The sequence below is a fragment of the Sorghum bicolor genome, chromosome 3 (assembly GCF_000003195.3).
Source record: "Sorghum bicolor cultivar BTx623 chromosome 3, Sorghum_bicolor_NCBIv3, whole genome shotgun sequence".
Taxonomy (NCBI): Eukaryota; Viridiplantae; Streptophyta; class Magnoliopsida; order Poales; family Poaceae; genus Sorghum; species Sorghum bicolor.
In genome coordinates, this window is record NC_012872.2 from 15,862,287 (window position 1) to 15,878,612 (window position 16,326).

Below are 16,326 nucleotides of genomic sequence, written 5' to 3' on the forward strand. Positions count from 1 at the left end.
CAATGCCCCACCAACAATTAAGGGTATGTGTGGTCCACTACAGTCCTTAAGGGCTTCGACACTTGGCTATGTTATGGTCATGCGTGTGAATTAATGTCAAAGCCTAAGCAACAAAGTTGATGCTAATGACGTTGAAACTACTAACTTTAGTTCAAAGCATCCAAAGTTGCTAAGTTTGACTAATTGTCTATTCATAGCTTACATCAAATGTCCTTTTATTTTTCCTTTTGTTTTTTCAAGTGTGTGGACAACATTGACATTGAAACTTCAAGCTCTCCTACACCTACATCATTGACTTCACCATCTACATTTAATTAGTTAAGTGACTAGGCATGAAATGCCATCATTTAGGTTGTGGTCGTCCACTCCTAAAAGGTGAAGTCATGACCTCCCTTGTCTTGTGTAGGGCGAGTTTGCTTATGTGCCAATGTCGACAAGGTGTCAAACATGTGTGCAACAAAAGAATTGGTTTGCTTTTGTTTTATGCTCATGATTTTCATGAAATTAGATTTCCTTATTTCATATTTCCATTCACAAGGTTGGTACTTCCCTTTCATGCTCTCCATCTCCATGTGATATGTCGCCTCCAAGGCCGTCCTCACGAGAAGATCGAAACTAGTACAAGCAACATCAAACATGCACTTTTGACTAATGCTTGTTATCCATCTACACTTGATCATTAGCACATCCACCTTGGGCACATGGATGGAGAGGACTAGGTCATCACGACCTCTAGCCATTACCTGCTCTTAACATGTGTTGATCTAATGGCGCACAGTGAAATATGTAACATGGCGAGCACCCTGACTAGTGTCTAGCCAACAATAGTTGGTCTCTTCAAGCGGTGCCCCATGTGAGAAATTAGGGGTTTGGCTGGACCACTACTCATCCCAGAGGGGAAATCACTTCAAGCAGGATCGAGTACAAAGATCTTTAAGTCTATGTTCTTCTGTCTGATAGCTGATATAGAAGTGGCAAAGCATTTAGTTTGCTAATGTTCGGGTTGACCTCAAAGAACCATCTTAACTGGTCCTCAAATTTAATGTTGGAGGACGTGGTGTTAATTTCTTGAGTTCGGCGGAGCTCCTTCTACATCTATGACTCAAGATACCAAATCCTCACAGACACAAGCCGATAGACAGTTGAGGGGAGCACTAGTTGGACCATCGGAGTGCAATAATAAGGATCCCCGATGTCTTTATCATGGCCACATCTCTCTCGAGACCCAGCACCCCCGATGGAGACATCACCTATATTTGCATGGGCAGAAGTATGGTTCTCTTCTAGGCAGACCAAGGTGTTTTGCTCTCATCGTGCTCTTTGGCTATGTAACCATAGAGCTACAAGTTAGTCCTTGGGATGGAAATTACCAAAAGTTTGTACTTTGATTTTAATGCTTAATATATGTGAGTTCTTGTAAAAAAAATGATAAGAAAGGTAATTCACTATTCCTCATTGCTCGTCTTTTTTTTTGTTGACAACTTCCTCATTGCTCGTTAATTAGCCAGCTCACTGTACAGTGTACACTTCGTCGTGGAGGCAACTAGACCACTGGTGGGCTTCGGCCTAGCTAACAAGCCACGTAGGCGGCCCATAATAAAGTGAAATTACGAGGGGCCCGTGTGGAGTCTCACCGCGCCTGCCGCCTCCCCCTCCACGCAGCTCCGCTCTCTTCCTGGTCCAGGGGCCTTCCACGCCTTCCCTTCCCATGGCGTCCAGGGATCTCCGGCGCCTGCTCGACGGCGTCGCCCTCGTCGCGCGCGAGGCCACGCGGGGCACCTCCCCGCGCGACGTCCTCAGGTCCGCGCTCCTTGCCGCCACCGACCTCGCCGGCCTCACCAGAGGCACCCCGCGCCGCCCGCCGCCCCCTCCAGGCGCGGGGCCGCTGCCCGCCACCGAATCCTCCCGCCCCTCCTCCGTCGTGTACTTCTCCCACGACGACGCCACGACAACGCCGCAAGATCATGCACTGGAGCGCCCCCCGCCCCCGCCCCCGCCCCTGCCCCTGCCGGCGCAAGATGCCCCGCACCCCGCGCGGACGCAGGAGACCCTCGGAACTGGTACGACCGCCGCCGTCTCAGCTGAACCTGCTGCCGTCGCGGCGGACAGGCCCGAACCCGCGGCCCCTCCTTCTGAGCCCTCGCCTTTGCCCCAACAGGCGCCCCCTTTGCCCTCAGCGGCGCCTGGGGAGAAGAGGCGGCGGCTGCGGGAACGGAAGGTTCCAACCACGCCCTTCACTAGAGCACTCGGGTATCGAACTCATATCCATTCAACTGAAATTTAAAATAATGCACGTTCGTTTCACGGTTTCAGTTTGAGTCTATGCTCTATCTGAATTGGAGAGATGATGAATGAATCGTGTTGTTTTTTTGGTGATGTGCTGGAAAATTAAGGTTTGCAGGACTGGGCGCCGGGCTAGCGTGGGGCACTCTTCAGGAGTCGGCACGCCGGGTCATGTATGGCACCCCGGTGGGCACAGAGGGCAAGCAGTCAGCGCTCTCCCCATTCTTGTCTGATCAGAATGCCGAGCGTGTTGCACTTGCGCTCTGCAGGATGCGGGGAGCAGCGCTCAAGGTGGGGCAGATGCTGAGCATCCAGGATGAATCCCTTGTACCTCCACCGGTAGTATCTCGATTCCGATGCCACAGTTTTGGTCCATCCTTTTGTTTCATGCTTCATTTGCCATAGTCTTGTGAGGTCCACCAAGTGCATTCAAACTGATCTTTGGCCAACTGAATGTAGGTGTTGGCAGCTCTTGATATTGTTCGTCAAGGTGCTGATGTTATGCCAAGGAAGCAGCTAAATTCAGTCCTTGATGCCGAGCTAGGTCCTGACTGGTCCTCCAAGTTGAGGAGTTTCGACTATGAACCGCTAGCTGCAGCTAGCATAGGGCAGGTTGGTTCAGCGGAAAAAGCTGCCCTATGTATGCTAAAAAATTCACCTCAGCACTCTATTATACTAAATATGTTGTTGGGTGCTGCTCTCACTGTTAAGCCATATCCTTTGCTTATGTATCATTTCCTTTTAATTTCAACCAGGTCCATCGAGCGGTTTTGAAGGATGGATCAGATGTTGTCATGAAAATACAATACCCTGGGGTTGCAGATAGTATAGAAAGTGATATTGAGAATGTCAGGCTACTTCTAACTTACACAAATCTCATTCCTAAAGGTCTTTTTCTTGATAGAGCTATGAAGGTAAATCTTTTTCGTCATCATTTTGATACAAATATGGATTATTCATTCTGTTTTTTTTCCTCATCCTATTTCTGCCTGCTGTCTCAGTGCGCTTTTGCTTTTTTATTCTTTCTACCAAAATTATAGTTGTTGTGCAAACATAGAGTAGATTTTACTGTGAAGTGCCTGCACATATGAGTATGCTAAGCTCTTTTCTGTATGACACGAACAATGCTTGGTCTTTACTTAATATATGCAATTGAAAAGAAAACCCAAAAAGATTATGGAATTTTCATGTCACATCAAGCAAATTGTTGTCCTTACTATCTCTGCTCATAAATTCTATAATCTTTTAACAACACATACTGGTCATACATTGATGTTTTCCGTGCTTTATCTTATATTCTGGTAGTAGAGTAAAAAACACTTTGATGCAAATTTATAAAGAAATAAGCTCTTCGATATTAATGTTATACAATTCAGGTGGCAAAGCAGGAGCTGGCAAGGGAGTGTGATTATGTGCTAGAAGCAAGTAACCAGAAGCGTTACAAAGAATTGTTATGTGATAGTGATGGCTATTATGTCCCAAAGGTCATTGATCAATTGTCTAGCAAAAAAGTGCTGACCTCAGAGTTTGTTCCAGGTATTCTACTTCTTTTGAGCAATAATGCTATTTTTTTTGTCTTGTATTTTTTGTTTGATGTTACCAGTTAATAACGACGACAATTTGCTGAGCTCTGCTCAACTGTTAATTCTAATAATCCCAGAATTTTGCATGGGATCCTGGTGAATGTGGGTGTTAGAAGAGTCAAGGGCCTATTGGGCCTTAGCCCATTAGGGTTAATTAGTCGCTTGCTTAGGGATTAAGTAAACCTCTCTATATAATGAGAGGAGATGTATCAATCTAATATCAAGCAAGAGATCAGAAGGAAATCCCTTCTCTCTTGCCGGCCGTGGGCAGAGCCCCACGGCTAGCGTTCCTAGCGCCCAAAACCCTAGCCTCCTCTCTTGCTCTCACAGCTGCCTCCCTGTGAACAGTACCCGCGGACACTGTAGCGCGGGTACTGTTCACGCCATCAGCCGCCGCTCCTTCGATCCCAATCCATCTCCCTCGATCCCCAGCAGCCACATAACAGTGGGCTATCCATTTCAATTTCCTTGTGTAAATGTTGAGCATGAAATGTTGGCATATGTGTGTGTGTGTGTGTGAGTTTTCCTACCTCTTCTATTGCCAACACTAACTGTACAACCAAATAGAGAGGTGAAGATGTTATGGAGTTTATGAAGCCTGGATTAGTTTGCAGTATGGATTCAAACATATAGTTTGTTGCTGTACTTTTTAATTCATACTAGCTTTTTTTTCATGAATTGAATCAGTATATGTTTACTGGAGATCCTAACAGCTTCATCTACTTGCTGGTTCAGGGGTTCCCATCGATAAGGTGGCTCAGTTAAGCCAGGAAACCCGCAATTATGTTGGTTGTAAACTGCTTGAGCTTACAATAAAGGAGTTGTTTGTCTTCAGATTCATGCAGGCATGTGCAGTTTCTCACCCCATCTGCTAAATTCCTTAATAACTAGTAGTAGTTAGAGTTGGCTGGTTGTATAATTAGCATCATGCTAAAATACCATCAATTGATAATTTGTGGTGCTTATTGTCAACACACTGAAACCTTTCACTAAACTACTCTTTATGCTGATCTTTAATTACTATACTACTTTGGTGCAGACTGATCCAAACTGGAGTAATTTCCTATATGATGATGCTACAAGGAAATTCAATCTGATTGACTTTGGAGCAGCCCGTGATTTTTCAAAACACTTTGTAGATGATTATCTAAGAATGGTACGAAATGACAATTAGTGCACACTTCCATTCCATTGTCTCAGAGTTCATTATCAGAATTTTGCCATATTTATTATTCTCAAGATGGTTGGTATCTAATTTATCATAATGTTTCTCAGGTAGTTGCCTGTGCAAATAGAGATCGGACTGGTGTCTTAGAGATGTCCCGCAGACTCGGATTCCTTACTGGCGAGGAACCAGAAGTCATGCTGGATGCTCATGTCCAAGCAGCCTTCATTGTTGGTGTGCCGTTCTCAAAGTCAGGCGGGCACGATTTTCGAGCGAATAATATCACACATAGTGTTTCCAATCTCGGGGCTACCATGTTGAAACACAGGCTGACCCCTCCGCCGGATGAGGTATACAGCCTCCATAGAAAGCTGTCAGGTGCATTCCTTGCCTGCATCAAGATTGGGGCAGTTGTACCCTGCAGAGAGATCCTGTTCCAAGTTTATGAGCAATACAATTTCAGTGACCACCATTCAGATGTAGCATCTAGTGCTGGATAGTAGCGTCAAAGAAATCTTTGTTTTTGATGTCTTGTGTAACTGAATAGTTCCTTGTCGGCTGCAGCTCATTTTTCCAAGAGAGCTTGGCAGTCACCTCTCACTGGTAATTGGGGTCAAAAGAATGTAAAAGACCTTATTATGGGTTTGGATAGTCAATAGTGGTGGTATTATTTGCACAGTTTCTTAGTGGAGGAATAAAGGCATTGGAACAAAGTTTATTTTTTTGTTGAGTATTTTTAACAGAGTTTATACTGTGTTATATATATATATATATATATATAATCAGTCACGGAAAATGGTGTAGAAGGCATCGACTATGTAAAAACCTATTACAAGCAGTGGTACTACGTTAACTTTGCGACTGTTTATACTTCCTGATGAATTGAAATTATTTGCAGAGGCCTGAGCTAACTCGCAGTGTGTGCGCTGAGCCTTCATGAACTTTGCCGGCCTTAATTCAATAGAATTGGAAATATGTGTTTTCATATGAAAATTCTGTTAAATAGAATAAATAGGTACACTCGTCACAAGGTGTGGCTGTAGTTTAGTGGTAAGAATTCCACGTTGTGGCCGTGGAGACCTGGGCTCGAATCCCAGCAGCCACAAGTATCTAGTTTTTTACTTTGGTTTTTTTAGGAAACCTAACGCCCTTGCCCCTTGGCTAGATGGTTCATTTCTCTATTTTTTTTTGGTTTTATATGTTTTGCAGAGTCGCTGTTTTCTTAGACTAGACTATTTTAGGTACTTCTTACATAAGTATTTCCATTCTCTTTGTTTTTTGAACTTTAAGTACTTCCATTCCAGTTATCTCAGGAGGTTGCCTATGCAGCAAATATCTTATTCTGATTTTCTCGAGGCAACATTCTGCACTTAGTAATTTATATATATATTGTATGTGTGCTGGTGTTAGACAGAGAGATTGTGTGTGCATTTGTTAACGGCAAAGATGACACTCCAAATTACTGGTATAGAAGCATATATATAATTTAGAGCTTTGGCGATTTGTTCAGGGCATCTTCCTATATTACTGACCAGATACTTCTTTTAAAGTTTCCACGTTAATCTTTGTGATATGCGACATAACAATAGATAAATTTAGAAGTTCTAAAAGAAATATAATTGTGACCATCGATATAAAAATAGATAATTTTTTCAAGTTATAAGAAAAATGTAATTCTAGACATCAATTTATGTTCAATTATTAACGTCAATAATGTTCATTGGACCTAATTGTTTTCAAATTGCCATCTTTGCCATAAAAGAATAAAAGAATTGAGACATCTTTTTATATATGTCACCAACAAAACTCATGTCCCTGGTATCCACCCTATCCGCTTTAGTTTATCTGCCGAATCAGTCATTCAGTAGTATTTTTTTTTGACTGAAGTCACTGAGGGAAACTTCAGCCTATTTTTTTCATTTTTTATAATGCAGACCTGTTTAAATTCGCTCCCACGGGAAGTCGAACCTAGGTCTGCCGGTGCTACTAGGTGCTCTAACCACTAGGCTAAAGGCCCTTTCTCCATTCGATAGTATTTTTTCTCATAACAAATTAGCGAACTGTACTTTCAGCCATGACTTTTCAGATAAGCAAACAGGTTTGATTAAAATAGTGATTCATAGTGGCAGATAATAAGATCTAGATATTGGTCAATAATAAAAGCTACAACAAAAGCTAGAGTTTCAATTTAATATGTGGAAAAAAGATCTTATAAATTGCCACAGATAGGGGTAACAACAGTTTACATAGCCGACGGTAATTGTCATGTTCTGCAACACCACTTGAACGACACTTTTTAGCAAAAGAACAACTCACTGAATTTCGGCATAAGCCAAATTTCAACGAAATAAAAATTATTCTCTAATTAAGTGCTATTTTGAAATGAAAAAAATGTGAAATATAGTCATATGATTGTTGTGACTTCTAGATTATGTGCGATCTTCTAATGTTTATGTATCTTTTATAAGATTGCTAGTTGTTTGTGCACATATATATAAACATGGATTGATAGGCTAAGGCTCTGCTTGGTTTCACTAACTGATAATAGTTATTTCCTCTGTCCTGTAATATAGTGTATTTTAGAAATTTTAAGATAAATTAACGGAGAAAATAAAATACGCATGTACTCTTATTTTTTTAATTAAACACTATCATCAATATGATTGATTGATAAATAGAAAGTATTTAATGCAAATCTGGATTTTGTACTCTAGAATGCATTATATTTTTGAACAATTTTTAAATACTGTAATACACTATATTACAGGACGGAGGGAGTTAGCTAATACTTTATTACCTAATTTGGTCTAGGTAGTGGGATAGTTGCTATATAAAGGTTCAACTAACAATTAGCTAATCTATTATCTATACCTATTTAGATCTAAAATTGATAATGATTAGCAGATAACTACTATCTATAGCCTGGTAAGCTAGGCGACAATGCGTATATAGCACTAGCGAGCTATGCATCGTACTCTCTCCGTCCTATAATATATTGTATTGTAGCATTTAAAATTTATTCTCAAATATAATGTATTCTAGAGGACAAAACCTGTTTTTATATTAAATATTTTTTCTTTATCAATCAATTACTACTAATCATGCTGATATAAGCATCTAATTTAGAAATAAGATGAGAGTATGTGTGTTTTTTATATTTTCTTTTATTTATTTTAAAATTGACTGACAGATGGAGTACATGTATAGCGAGGCGGGCAGGTGGCTAGTGAGAGGTCGAGATCGTGGAGTTGTCATTTAGCCTTTTTGGCTTTGAAGGATGCTGGTGAGACAGTGATGAGTGGGCCGTCGAAATCGATGGTTGCCCCATCGAGCACCACAGCACGAAGCGATGCGAAGCCCGCCAGCATGCATGCGTCTTTGATTGATTGATTCCCTGGACTGGACTGATTAAATGAGTCAGCTGGCGAATTGAATTTGGAGATCGATAGATAATCCGGAAATCATAGTACTGTACTCTCTGTCCTAAAATAAAGTGTATTATAATTTTTAAAATTTTGTTAAAATATAATGCATTCTATATAATGATTATATTTTGATTTGACAAGATTTGTTAAAAAAAGCCATAATTTAAGAAGAAACTCTATAATTAGAATAATCTATGAGTATATGTGTCATTTGATTATTCTCTTAAATTGTCTTAAAATTTTTAGAACATACTAAGAATCTGTTTGGCAGAGCTACTCTCGGCTCCGGCTCTAGCTCCTCTAGAGGAGTCCTGCCAAATATTTTTTGGAGAAACCATTTTTAAGTAAAAAACAGAGGAAGGAGTCGAAACCGGTGAAACCACAAATTAGAACGAGTCTGGAGCTCTGCCAAACACGCAGACTATATGTCAACCTACACCATTAAATCAAACGAGATATTTGCGAATCTAGCTATTATCATACTATAATTAATTTGTGGTGCATGCATTACCTAGCTAGCTAGTTGAGGACCACACGCCGACGCAGTATGAGACTAGTTTTCTTGGCTACCGAAAATTGCCATACTGAAGACTTATTAGAATTTTTTTTTTGTCAAAACTAAGTCAAAAATATTTGCCATAGTTTTGGCAAGCTAATTGTGAGACATTGGCAAATTTTGGTAGCTAACTAAATGGCTGCCAAATTTTTTTGGATTGTCCAAGTTTTCGTAATAAAATTGTGTGGCCATCAACCAATCAGGCCCTATATATTCTCTCACATGCACATCCATGATGGAAGCTAATTAAGCACACAATATTTACCTCAACTAGCTAGTTTATTAATTACTCGTCGTGGATTTCTTGGCTGTCATAGCGCAGCTAGCGTGCTATGAATATACGACGGTCGTTCTTTGCTGTTGCTAGATATATACATATGCTGCTAGCTAGGTGCGTCATCCCCTTGCTATGCTCTGAGTCGTCAAATATATTTATGTATGTATAAAGGCTTGCTGCTGGCTTAAGCTCCTTGGATATATATATATACATACATCATCGGCTTCTTGTGCTTTCTTTACGCCGGCGCCGCGGTGTGTCTTTCCGATTGGCATCGATCAGAGAGACGACAGGAGAGCTAGCTAGGGTCGATCGATAGACGATGGGGGTGCATGCGCATGGGGCTGTTGCCAAAGCCAAACCCTGCAGCAGCAGCAGCAGCAGCAGGCGGCTTTTCCTGTTGGTTGTTGTACTCGTCGTCCTCATAGGTAGCTACTGCGCCGCCGCCGCTGCAGATGAGGAGATGAACAGCAGCAGTAATAGGGGCAGCCGGAGCCGGAGGAGGAGGAGGAGCAGGAGCAGGAGACGGGCCGCTGCCACGGCGGCCGACGCGGTGACGCCGGCGCCGCTCATGGTGCCCATCACCATCCTCAAGTCCGCCGTCGACTCGGGAGCCGGTATGCACGCATATATGCTACGGAGTATTATTCACCCTTTCTTCAATAAACCTTCGTTCTCACTTCAGCGGTCATGCATTGGACAGTAGTATAACATTAGCTACACGATCTGCTTAGAGGCCGTTGGATAGTTCATACCCGTTTTCTTGAGCTTATCTACGAATTTGTCAGTCACTCAACAATGTTTTTTCTCTCGAAATAAATCAACGAATAATACTTTCAGTCATGGCGAAAGAGCCTCTAGCCTAGTGGTAGCACCAGAAGACCTGAGTTCGACTTTCTATTAATTGGAGCAAATTTAAACAGATCTGCATTATAAAAAAAATAAAAAAATAGACCAAGGTTTTCTTTGCTGACTTTGCTTTCAGTCATGGTTTTTGCGGCGGATTAATTTGTTCACGGTCTCACGGGGAACACCAGCATGCATGCACGAGGTAGAGATAGAGAGGACTTTAGTTGCCTTTTGGCTCACATCATCGTCCCTGCTGTCGTCCGTATGCGTATGCATATGCATATCGATATCGATCCGTGATCGGTGACCCGTCACTGGCATGCATGCATATCGCCATGCGCGCACACGGTGCAGTGCAGTGGGTCGACCGTCGGACCATGCCTGCCATTTGGGTAGTGCGGTCGGCGCGTGGACACGATATGAGATACGGGCGGACCGCGCACGCGCGTGCGCTTCCAAAAAAAGGCGTCGTGTTGCACAGCTGGTACACCGTACACTACCCGTATGTCACGAGCTAAATATGTGCTGCAGCTACCACTGCATGCACTGCCTGCATTTGGCCGGCTGTTCCTATCGATCCTTAGCTTTCACGGGCGTTAAATTTTTTTTTTTTTGTTCGCATCACTATCAGTAGCTTTGTGAGCACTGAGCAGAACGTTGCCGCATCCTGCATGCATCTTCTAAACGAAATGCGAAGCCATTGACCCGCAGAGAACCAGGCCCGGATTCAGGAATTAAAGCTTATCTTAATTTGTCTACTTCTCCTATATATATATCTAAGTTGTCTGGAATTTTCTTATTATCGTATTACTAGAACGTGTAAATTTTATTATTACTTGGTGACAAACAATTATGCATCGTACAACCAGAATCTTTAATTTCTTCAAGTGAGGTGGGGTTTTCCTAGTGTTTTGATATTTAAAATTTAGTATAAACAAATTTTTGCCTACTAAATGCCTCCTAGTGAGATTTTCATGTACTATCCGTTGCTGGCCTTTGGCAAACTAGACTTGGTGTTGAAACAAGGGCCACCAGAGAATACAATCATCAGTATCAGCTTGGGACCATTTAGAGCAAGTATAATAATAAGCTGCTTGTGGGCTGAATACTGAGACGGAGAAAAGAACAAAGGAGACAAAAGGAAAGGGAGTTAGGCCTTGTTTAGTTTCCGAAGGAAAAAATTTCGCGACACTGTAGCACTTTCGTTTGTTTTATTGTCTAACCATGGACTAACTAGGCTCAAAAGATTCGTCTCATCAATTCCGACCAAACTGTGCAATTAGTTTTTATTTCCGTCTATATTTAATACTCTATGCATGTGTCTAAAGATCCGATGTGACAGAGAATCTTGAAAATTTTTGGATTTTTGGGTAGAAGTAAACAAAAGAGCTTCTCTAGTGGAGTGTGCAAAGTGACTCATGGTCCTACGTGGAGCCTAGATGAGTCGATTTATTCACCGGAGAATATCGACTTGTCAAGGAGTCATTGCAAGATCTTGTATAGTTCATCCCAACAAAGAATGAATTAGCGGTGGAGATGGCCACGACCATGGCCTTGGGCAGGTGGGCAAGGGGAAGGAACGGCGCTACCCAGCCATATTTGCCTATTCATTTGGCTGATAAGTTATGGTTGAAATTATTGTTTGCTAATTTGTTATGAGAGAAAAACATAGTTGAATAACCGACAGATTCGGTAAATAAGCTCATGAAAACATGCATGGCCTCGTCCGGAGACATCACGTCCCTGTCAAATAACTCTTATACTAATTGCTCCCCTTCAAAAAAAAATCCTACCTCCGTCCTTAACAAGCATATTTCAATAGCCAATAACGCTTGTTTTTATTTTTCTTCTTTTTTTTTTCTGTGATCTTCAAACAAGCGCCATGCATGCATGTTTTCCGTTACTACTTGCTGGGAGTGAGTAACGTTTTGTGTGCTATGATCTGTTGGGGTGGCAGTGTGCATGGACGGAACACCGCCTGCTTACCACCTACACCCTGGCTCCGGGGCTGGCAACAATAGCTGGATCGTCAACCTGGAGGTCAGTACGTAGTCATCGACCCATGATCAGTTAATTAATTAACTCCAATTGTACGTTTTACTACCATATATGCATGCAGATCAACTCCATAAACGCAATTACATTGGCTTATATAGGGAGGCGGTTGGTGCAACAACGTTCGGGCGTGCCAGTTCCGCAAGGCCAGCCGCCGCGGCTCGTCGGACCTCATGGAGAAGGAGATCCCCTTCGGCGGCATCATGAGCAGCAGCCCTGTCGATAACCCTGGTCCGTCGTCCGTCCGTCGCTAGCTTCATTCGTTGTCGTCGCCCTGTTCGTTTGGGCTTATCAGTCGAATCTACTAGTCATTCAGCAGTGTTGGCATGACTTATCAGCCAAACAAACAACGTGGTCGTCGTTGTCTTACCAATTCAATCCCTCTCTCACATGCATGCACATCATTTACATGCATACAGATTTCTACAAGTGGAACCGGGTGAAGATCCGCTACTGCGACGGCGCGTCCTTCGCCGGAGAAGGCTTCGACAAGGCACAAACGCATGCATATTTTCAGTTCCTATCTCTATCTATCTATATATGCCATACATATCTATATCTATCTTGGTCAAGAGATTAGTTGTGGGAGTAATTGATTTGGTGATTTGGTCAAACAACGATCGGTTGGCCTCATATAGTACAAGTATATATATTGCAGGAGAACGGGTTTTACTTCCGCGGGCAGCGCATCTGGGACGCCACCGTCCGGCACCTCCTCTCCATCGGGATGGCCTCCGCAGAGCAGGTGCTGCTCACCGGCTGCTCCGCCGGCGGCCTGGCCGTCATACTGCACTGCGACCAGTTCCAGGCCTTCTTCCCTCGCTCCACCACCGTCGTCAAGTGCCTCGCCGACGCCGGCCTCTTCCTCGACGCGTACGTGAAATGCAGCATGCAGTGCCTTATTATTTTGTTGAATAGACTGTTGCTCCATCATCGATCTGGTCTGGTGGTGCGCTTCGATTGTTCATGCATACGCATGCATCTTGACTTGAGCAGTGCATGTGCATGCTTGCAGCTCCGATGTCTCCGGCGGCCGCAGCCTTCGTTCCTACTACTCCGACATCGTGGCCATGCAGGGCGTGGCTCCCAACCTGCCGCCGGCCTGCACTGCCCGTCTCGACACCACCTCGGTGCGTCGCCTCCTCCCCTGTTCCTTTCTAGCTACTTCCAGTACCAAAATGCATGCATGCATGCTCCTTGTACAGTTAGTGTTGACACAGTGCATGGCAATGGCAATCGGATGCAATGCAATGCAGTGCTTCTTCCCGCAGAATGTAATCGATGGCATCAACACCCCCATCTTCCTGCTCAACGCAGCATACGACGTATGGCAGGTAATACTCCTAAGGGCACTCACAATGCAGACTCTATCATAGAGTCTAAAGTTATTTATTACCTCGAACAATGTGGACTTGGAGTCTAAATAAGACTTTTTTTCTACCTCTTTCTTCAATAAATATGCTGCCACATCAGCAAAATACTATAAATAATATGTAATTAAGTGTGTTGGACTCTGTGATAGAGTCTTGCATTGTGAGTGCCCTAACTAACCGATTTGTTGCAAGCTTTCAAATGTTGTAATAAGTACATTTGTAATATCGAGCTAAGCTATCAATGGCCGCACACGATCAGATACAGGAGAGCCTGGCACCCACCGGAGCTGACCCCAGCGGAGCCTGGCGGGCCTGCAAGTCCAACCACTCTGCCTGCGACGCATCCCAGATGAAATTCCTGCAAGGTTACTAATTCAGTTACATGTCATCCGAAGGGCCGGCCTGATGTTCTCAAGGTTAATTTCTAATTAAGTACATCCCTGGATCGATCAATTGCATTGCATGCAGATTTCAGAGACCAGATGGTAGCATCGGTGAACAACGGCTTCGCTGGCTCCAGGAGCAACGGGCTCTTCATCAACTCCTGCTTCGCGCACTGCCAGTCCGAGCTGCCGATGACATGGAGCGACAACGCGGCAGGTGGTGGTGCCTCCCCGGCCATTCAAAGCAGGGTAACTTGCAATGCAGCCATCCATATATACACACATATAAAAGCAATAAAATAAAAAGTTTGAGCTGTTTTGCGTATATATATGCATGCAGGGGATTGCCAAGTCAGTGGGCGACTGGTACTTTGGTCGAGCTCAAGTTAAGGCCATCGACTGCCCCTACCCATGCGACCGAACATGCCGCAACATCATATGACAACAACATCGTCTCCTGCTGCACCACACATCCTCGACAGTTGTACATCACATCACATCACATCACATCATTTTTTTTTGAGACCACATCACATCAATTTGTGAACACAGTGAAAGCAAATGGGTGCGACCATTAAGATTAAATGAACGATAATAAGCCGAGCCTATATATGTAGGGCTTAAGTGATAGTTAAACTTGCATTGTTAAGTGATTCATTCATACAGAAAGCAGATGAGAGTGAGTGTGTACTGTTTATTTCGCATGATGTTGGCCTCCAAGTTTAACACGATCTGATTATTCATGGCAAATTCAGTAGTAGGATGTTAGATGAGCATGTGAACTGTTTGTACGGATAAACCAGCCAACAGTAGGGTGTATTGTGCAACACTAATCGTTGTTACTCCGATGACTTCTCTGGTGCACCACCAGAGAGTTAGGGGGCGTGTTAAATCACAGTGTGCACGTGAAAACCACCCTCACTCAACTGACCATGCGGTGCATCTCTCCGGTGCCACGCCTGAGAGTTCCAATGTACACTAATAGGTTAGGGTTAGCTCTTGTGCACTGTACTAAAACTCTGATGAGCCAACAGATAATTTTGGTGTGTTTAATAATCCATATATGCCATCTTCTTCCATGACATCCATGTTACCTATTTACAAGAACCCATCTCAACCTTTTTATCTCTTTGTTCCTAATCCACGCGGATGAGCTGGCCGGACAGTGGCAAGGCACAAGGGTTGGGGGTCACTACTACACATTTCATTTTGCACACCGTTTCACATAAGGGCTCCAAGACGGACGTCATTTTTGTCCGCAACGGTTATTCTAGTTAGCAGCAGCCGGCCGGACAACCGCCAAGTAACCGCCACGGTTAATATTTGGAACTTGTAAGCTAACCGCCACGGTTAATGATTAATCATGGTGGGAAGTGTAAAGTAACCGCAGTGTAAGCTAACTGCCATGGTTTAATCTATTAACTGTGGCGGTCGACTTTTCCACTATCAACCCCCAAAAAAACCTAACTCTACCTTATGTAAAGTTGCTAGAGTACAATTAACCTTTGGATTTGAAATCACTGCTTATATACCTGGTATTGGCCATTATTTTACAAGAACATTATGTAGTATTAGTAAGAGGAGGAAGGGTTAAGGATTTACCCGGTGTGAGATATCTCATTATTCGAGGAACCCTAGATGCTATCACAGTAAAGAATCATCAACAAGGGCGTTCTAGTGAGTTGTAGAATCTTATCCAAGACTTGTATCATTTGATGATGCCATGCGAATCACTAGAAACATGTGAAGTGTATGGCTAACCCAATAACGAAAGTTTCATAAGGGGACTGCAGTAGGTTACCATGAGACAAAAGATCTTCTTTCTAAAGAGATTCGATTCGGAACTCTTATATGTCCAAGGTCAATATGGGAATTCTTTCAGAGGTTTTCCCTTACTTTGTCTATGTCAACAAACAATTCAAAATACCTCGCCTTTTCCAAAACAGGTCCGAGTCAAATAGCAATGATTCGAAGCACTTCTTTTTTCCATTACACTATTTCAAAAAAAGAAGTAGTGTTAAAGGTTTAGGGTTTAACGGTCCCTCACTCCCTCCCCATCCCGCCGCTCTAGGTCCCGTCAACCCGTCCGACACGCTCGTCGTTCCTCTCCACGGAGCCGCATGGCGGCGGCGCACCCCTTCTCCCCTCTCCTTCTGGCCATGGCGCAAGCCAGCCTGGCCCCTCCTGGTAGTAGTGCGGCGCGGCCCGACCTCCTCCTCCCCTCCCTCCACGGCATGGATCTGGCATGGATGGGCTCGGGCGCCTCCTCCTCCGGCAGCGGCCACACGACCACCTCCTCTTCCTCCTTCGGCATGGTGGCTGCCCCTCCTCTCACGATAATGGATCTAACAGTGGCTCCCTCTTCTCCCTCCCTAGC

The 16,326-nt window shown here is 43.6% G+C and overlaps 2 protein-coding genes and 1 non-coding gene across 4 annotated transcripts; all 3 read left to right on the forward strand.

The window, feature by feature from the left end:
- Window positions 1,624–5,764, forward strand: LOC8060365 (protein ABC transporter 1, mitochondrial). Its single transcript, XM_002455511.2, has 8 exons — window positions 1,624–2,250; window positions 2,394–2,622; window positions 2,743–2,895; window positions 3,039–3,197; window positions 3,660–3,819; window positions 4,602–4,711; window positions 4,906–5,022; window positions 5,142–5,764. Exons 1-8 carry the CDS (start codon window positions 1,709–1,711, stop codon window positions 5,529–5,531), a joined length of 1,860 nt encoding a protein of 619 aa, XP_002455556.1. The 5' UTR covers window positions 1,624–1,708; the 3' UTR covers window positions 5,532–5,764.
- On the forward strand, window positions 6,065–6,136 carry TRNAH-GUG. Its single transcript has one exon. It is a non-coding gene; the product is annotated as a tRNA-His (tRNA).
- Window positions 9,257–14,699, forward strand: LOC110433292 (pectin acetylesterase 3-like). 2 transcript variants are annotated; one of them, XM_021455099.1, is made up of 10 exons: window positions 9,257–9,906; window positions 12,096–12,178; window positions 12,295–12,424; window positions 12,613–12,686; window positions 12,852–13,066; window positions 13,209–13,323; window positions 13,450–13,527; window positions 13,826–13,931; window positions 14,035–14,198; window positions 14,290–14,699. In XM_021455099.1, the coding sequence occupies exons 1-10, from the start codon at window positions 9,612–9,614 to the stop codon at window positions 14,389–14,391; spliced, it is 1,362 nt and encodes a 453-aa protein (XP_021310774.1). In that variant the 5' UTR covers window positions 9,257–9,611; the 3' UTR covers window positions 14,392–14,699. The 2 variants fall into 2 exon arrangements, with proteins under 2 accessions (XP_021310774.1, XP_021310773.1); XM_021455098.1 differs by having other exon boundaries at window positions 13,209–13,527.

Bases quoted from the DNA above. Each gene is read 5' to 3' on its own strand.
- LOC8060365 (XM_002455511.2), top strand. From the start codon at position 1,709: ATGGCGTCCAGGGATCTCCGGCGCCTGCTCGACGGCGTCGCCCTCGTC. The intron at 3,820-4,601 runs GTATTCTACTTC...TTGCTGGTTCAG, and splicing joins GACCTCAGAGTTTGTTCCAG to GGGTTCCCATCGATAAGGTG. The intron at 5,023-5,141 runs GTACGAAATGAC...AATGTTTCTCAG, and splicing joins TAGATGATTATCTAAGAATG to GTAGTTGCCTGTGCAAATAG.
- LOC110433292 (XM_021455098.1), top strand. From the start codon at position 9,612: ATGGGGGTGCATGCGCATGGGGCTGTTGCCAAAGCCAAACCCTGCAGC. The intron at 13,932-14,034 runs GTTACTAATTCA...CATTGCATGCAG, and splicing joins CCAGATGAAATTCCTGCAAG to ATTTCAGAGACCAGATGGTA. The intron at 14,199-14,289 runs GTAACTTGCAAT...ATATGCATGCAG, and splicing joins CCCCGGCCATTCAAAGCAGG to GGGATTGCCAAGTCAGTGGG.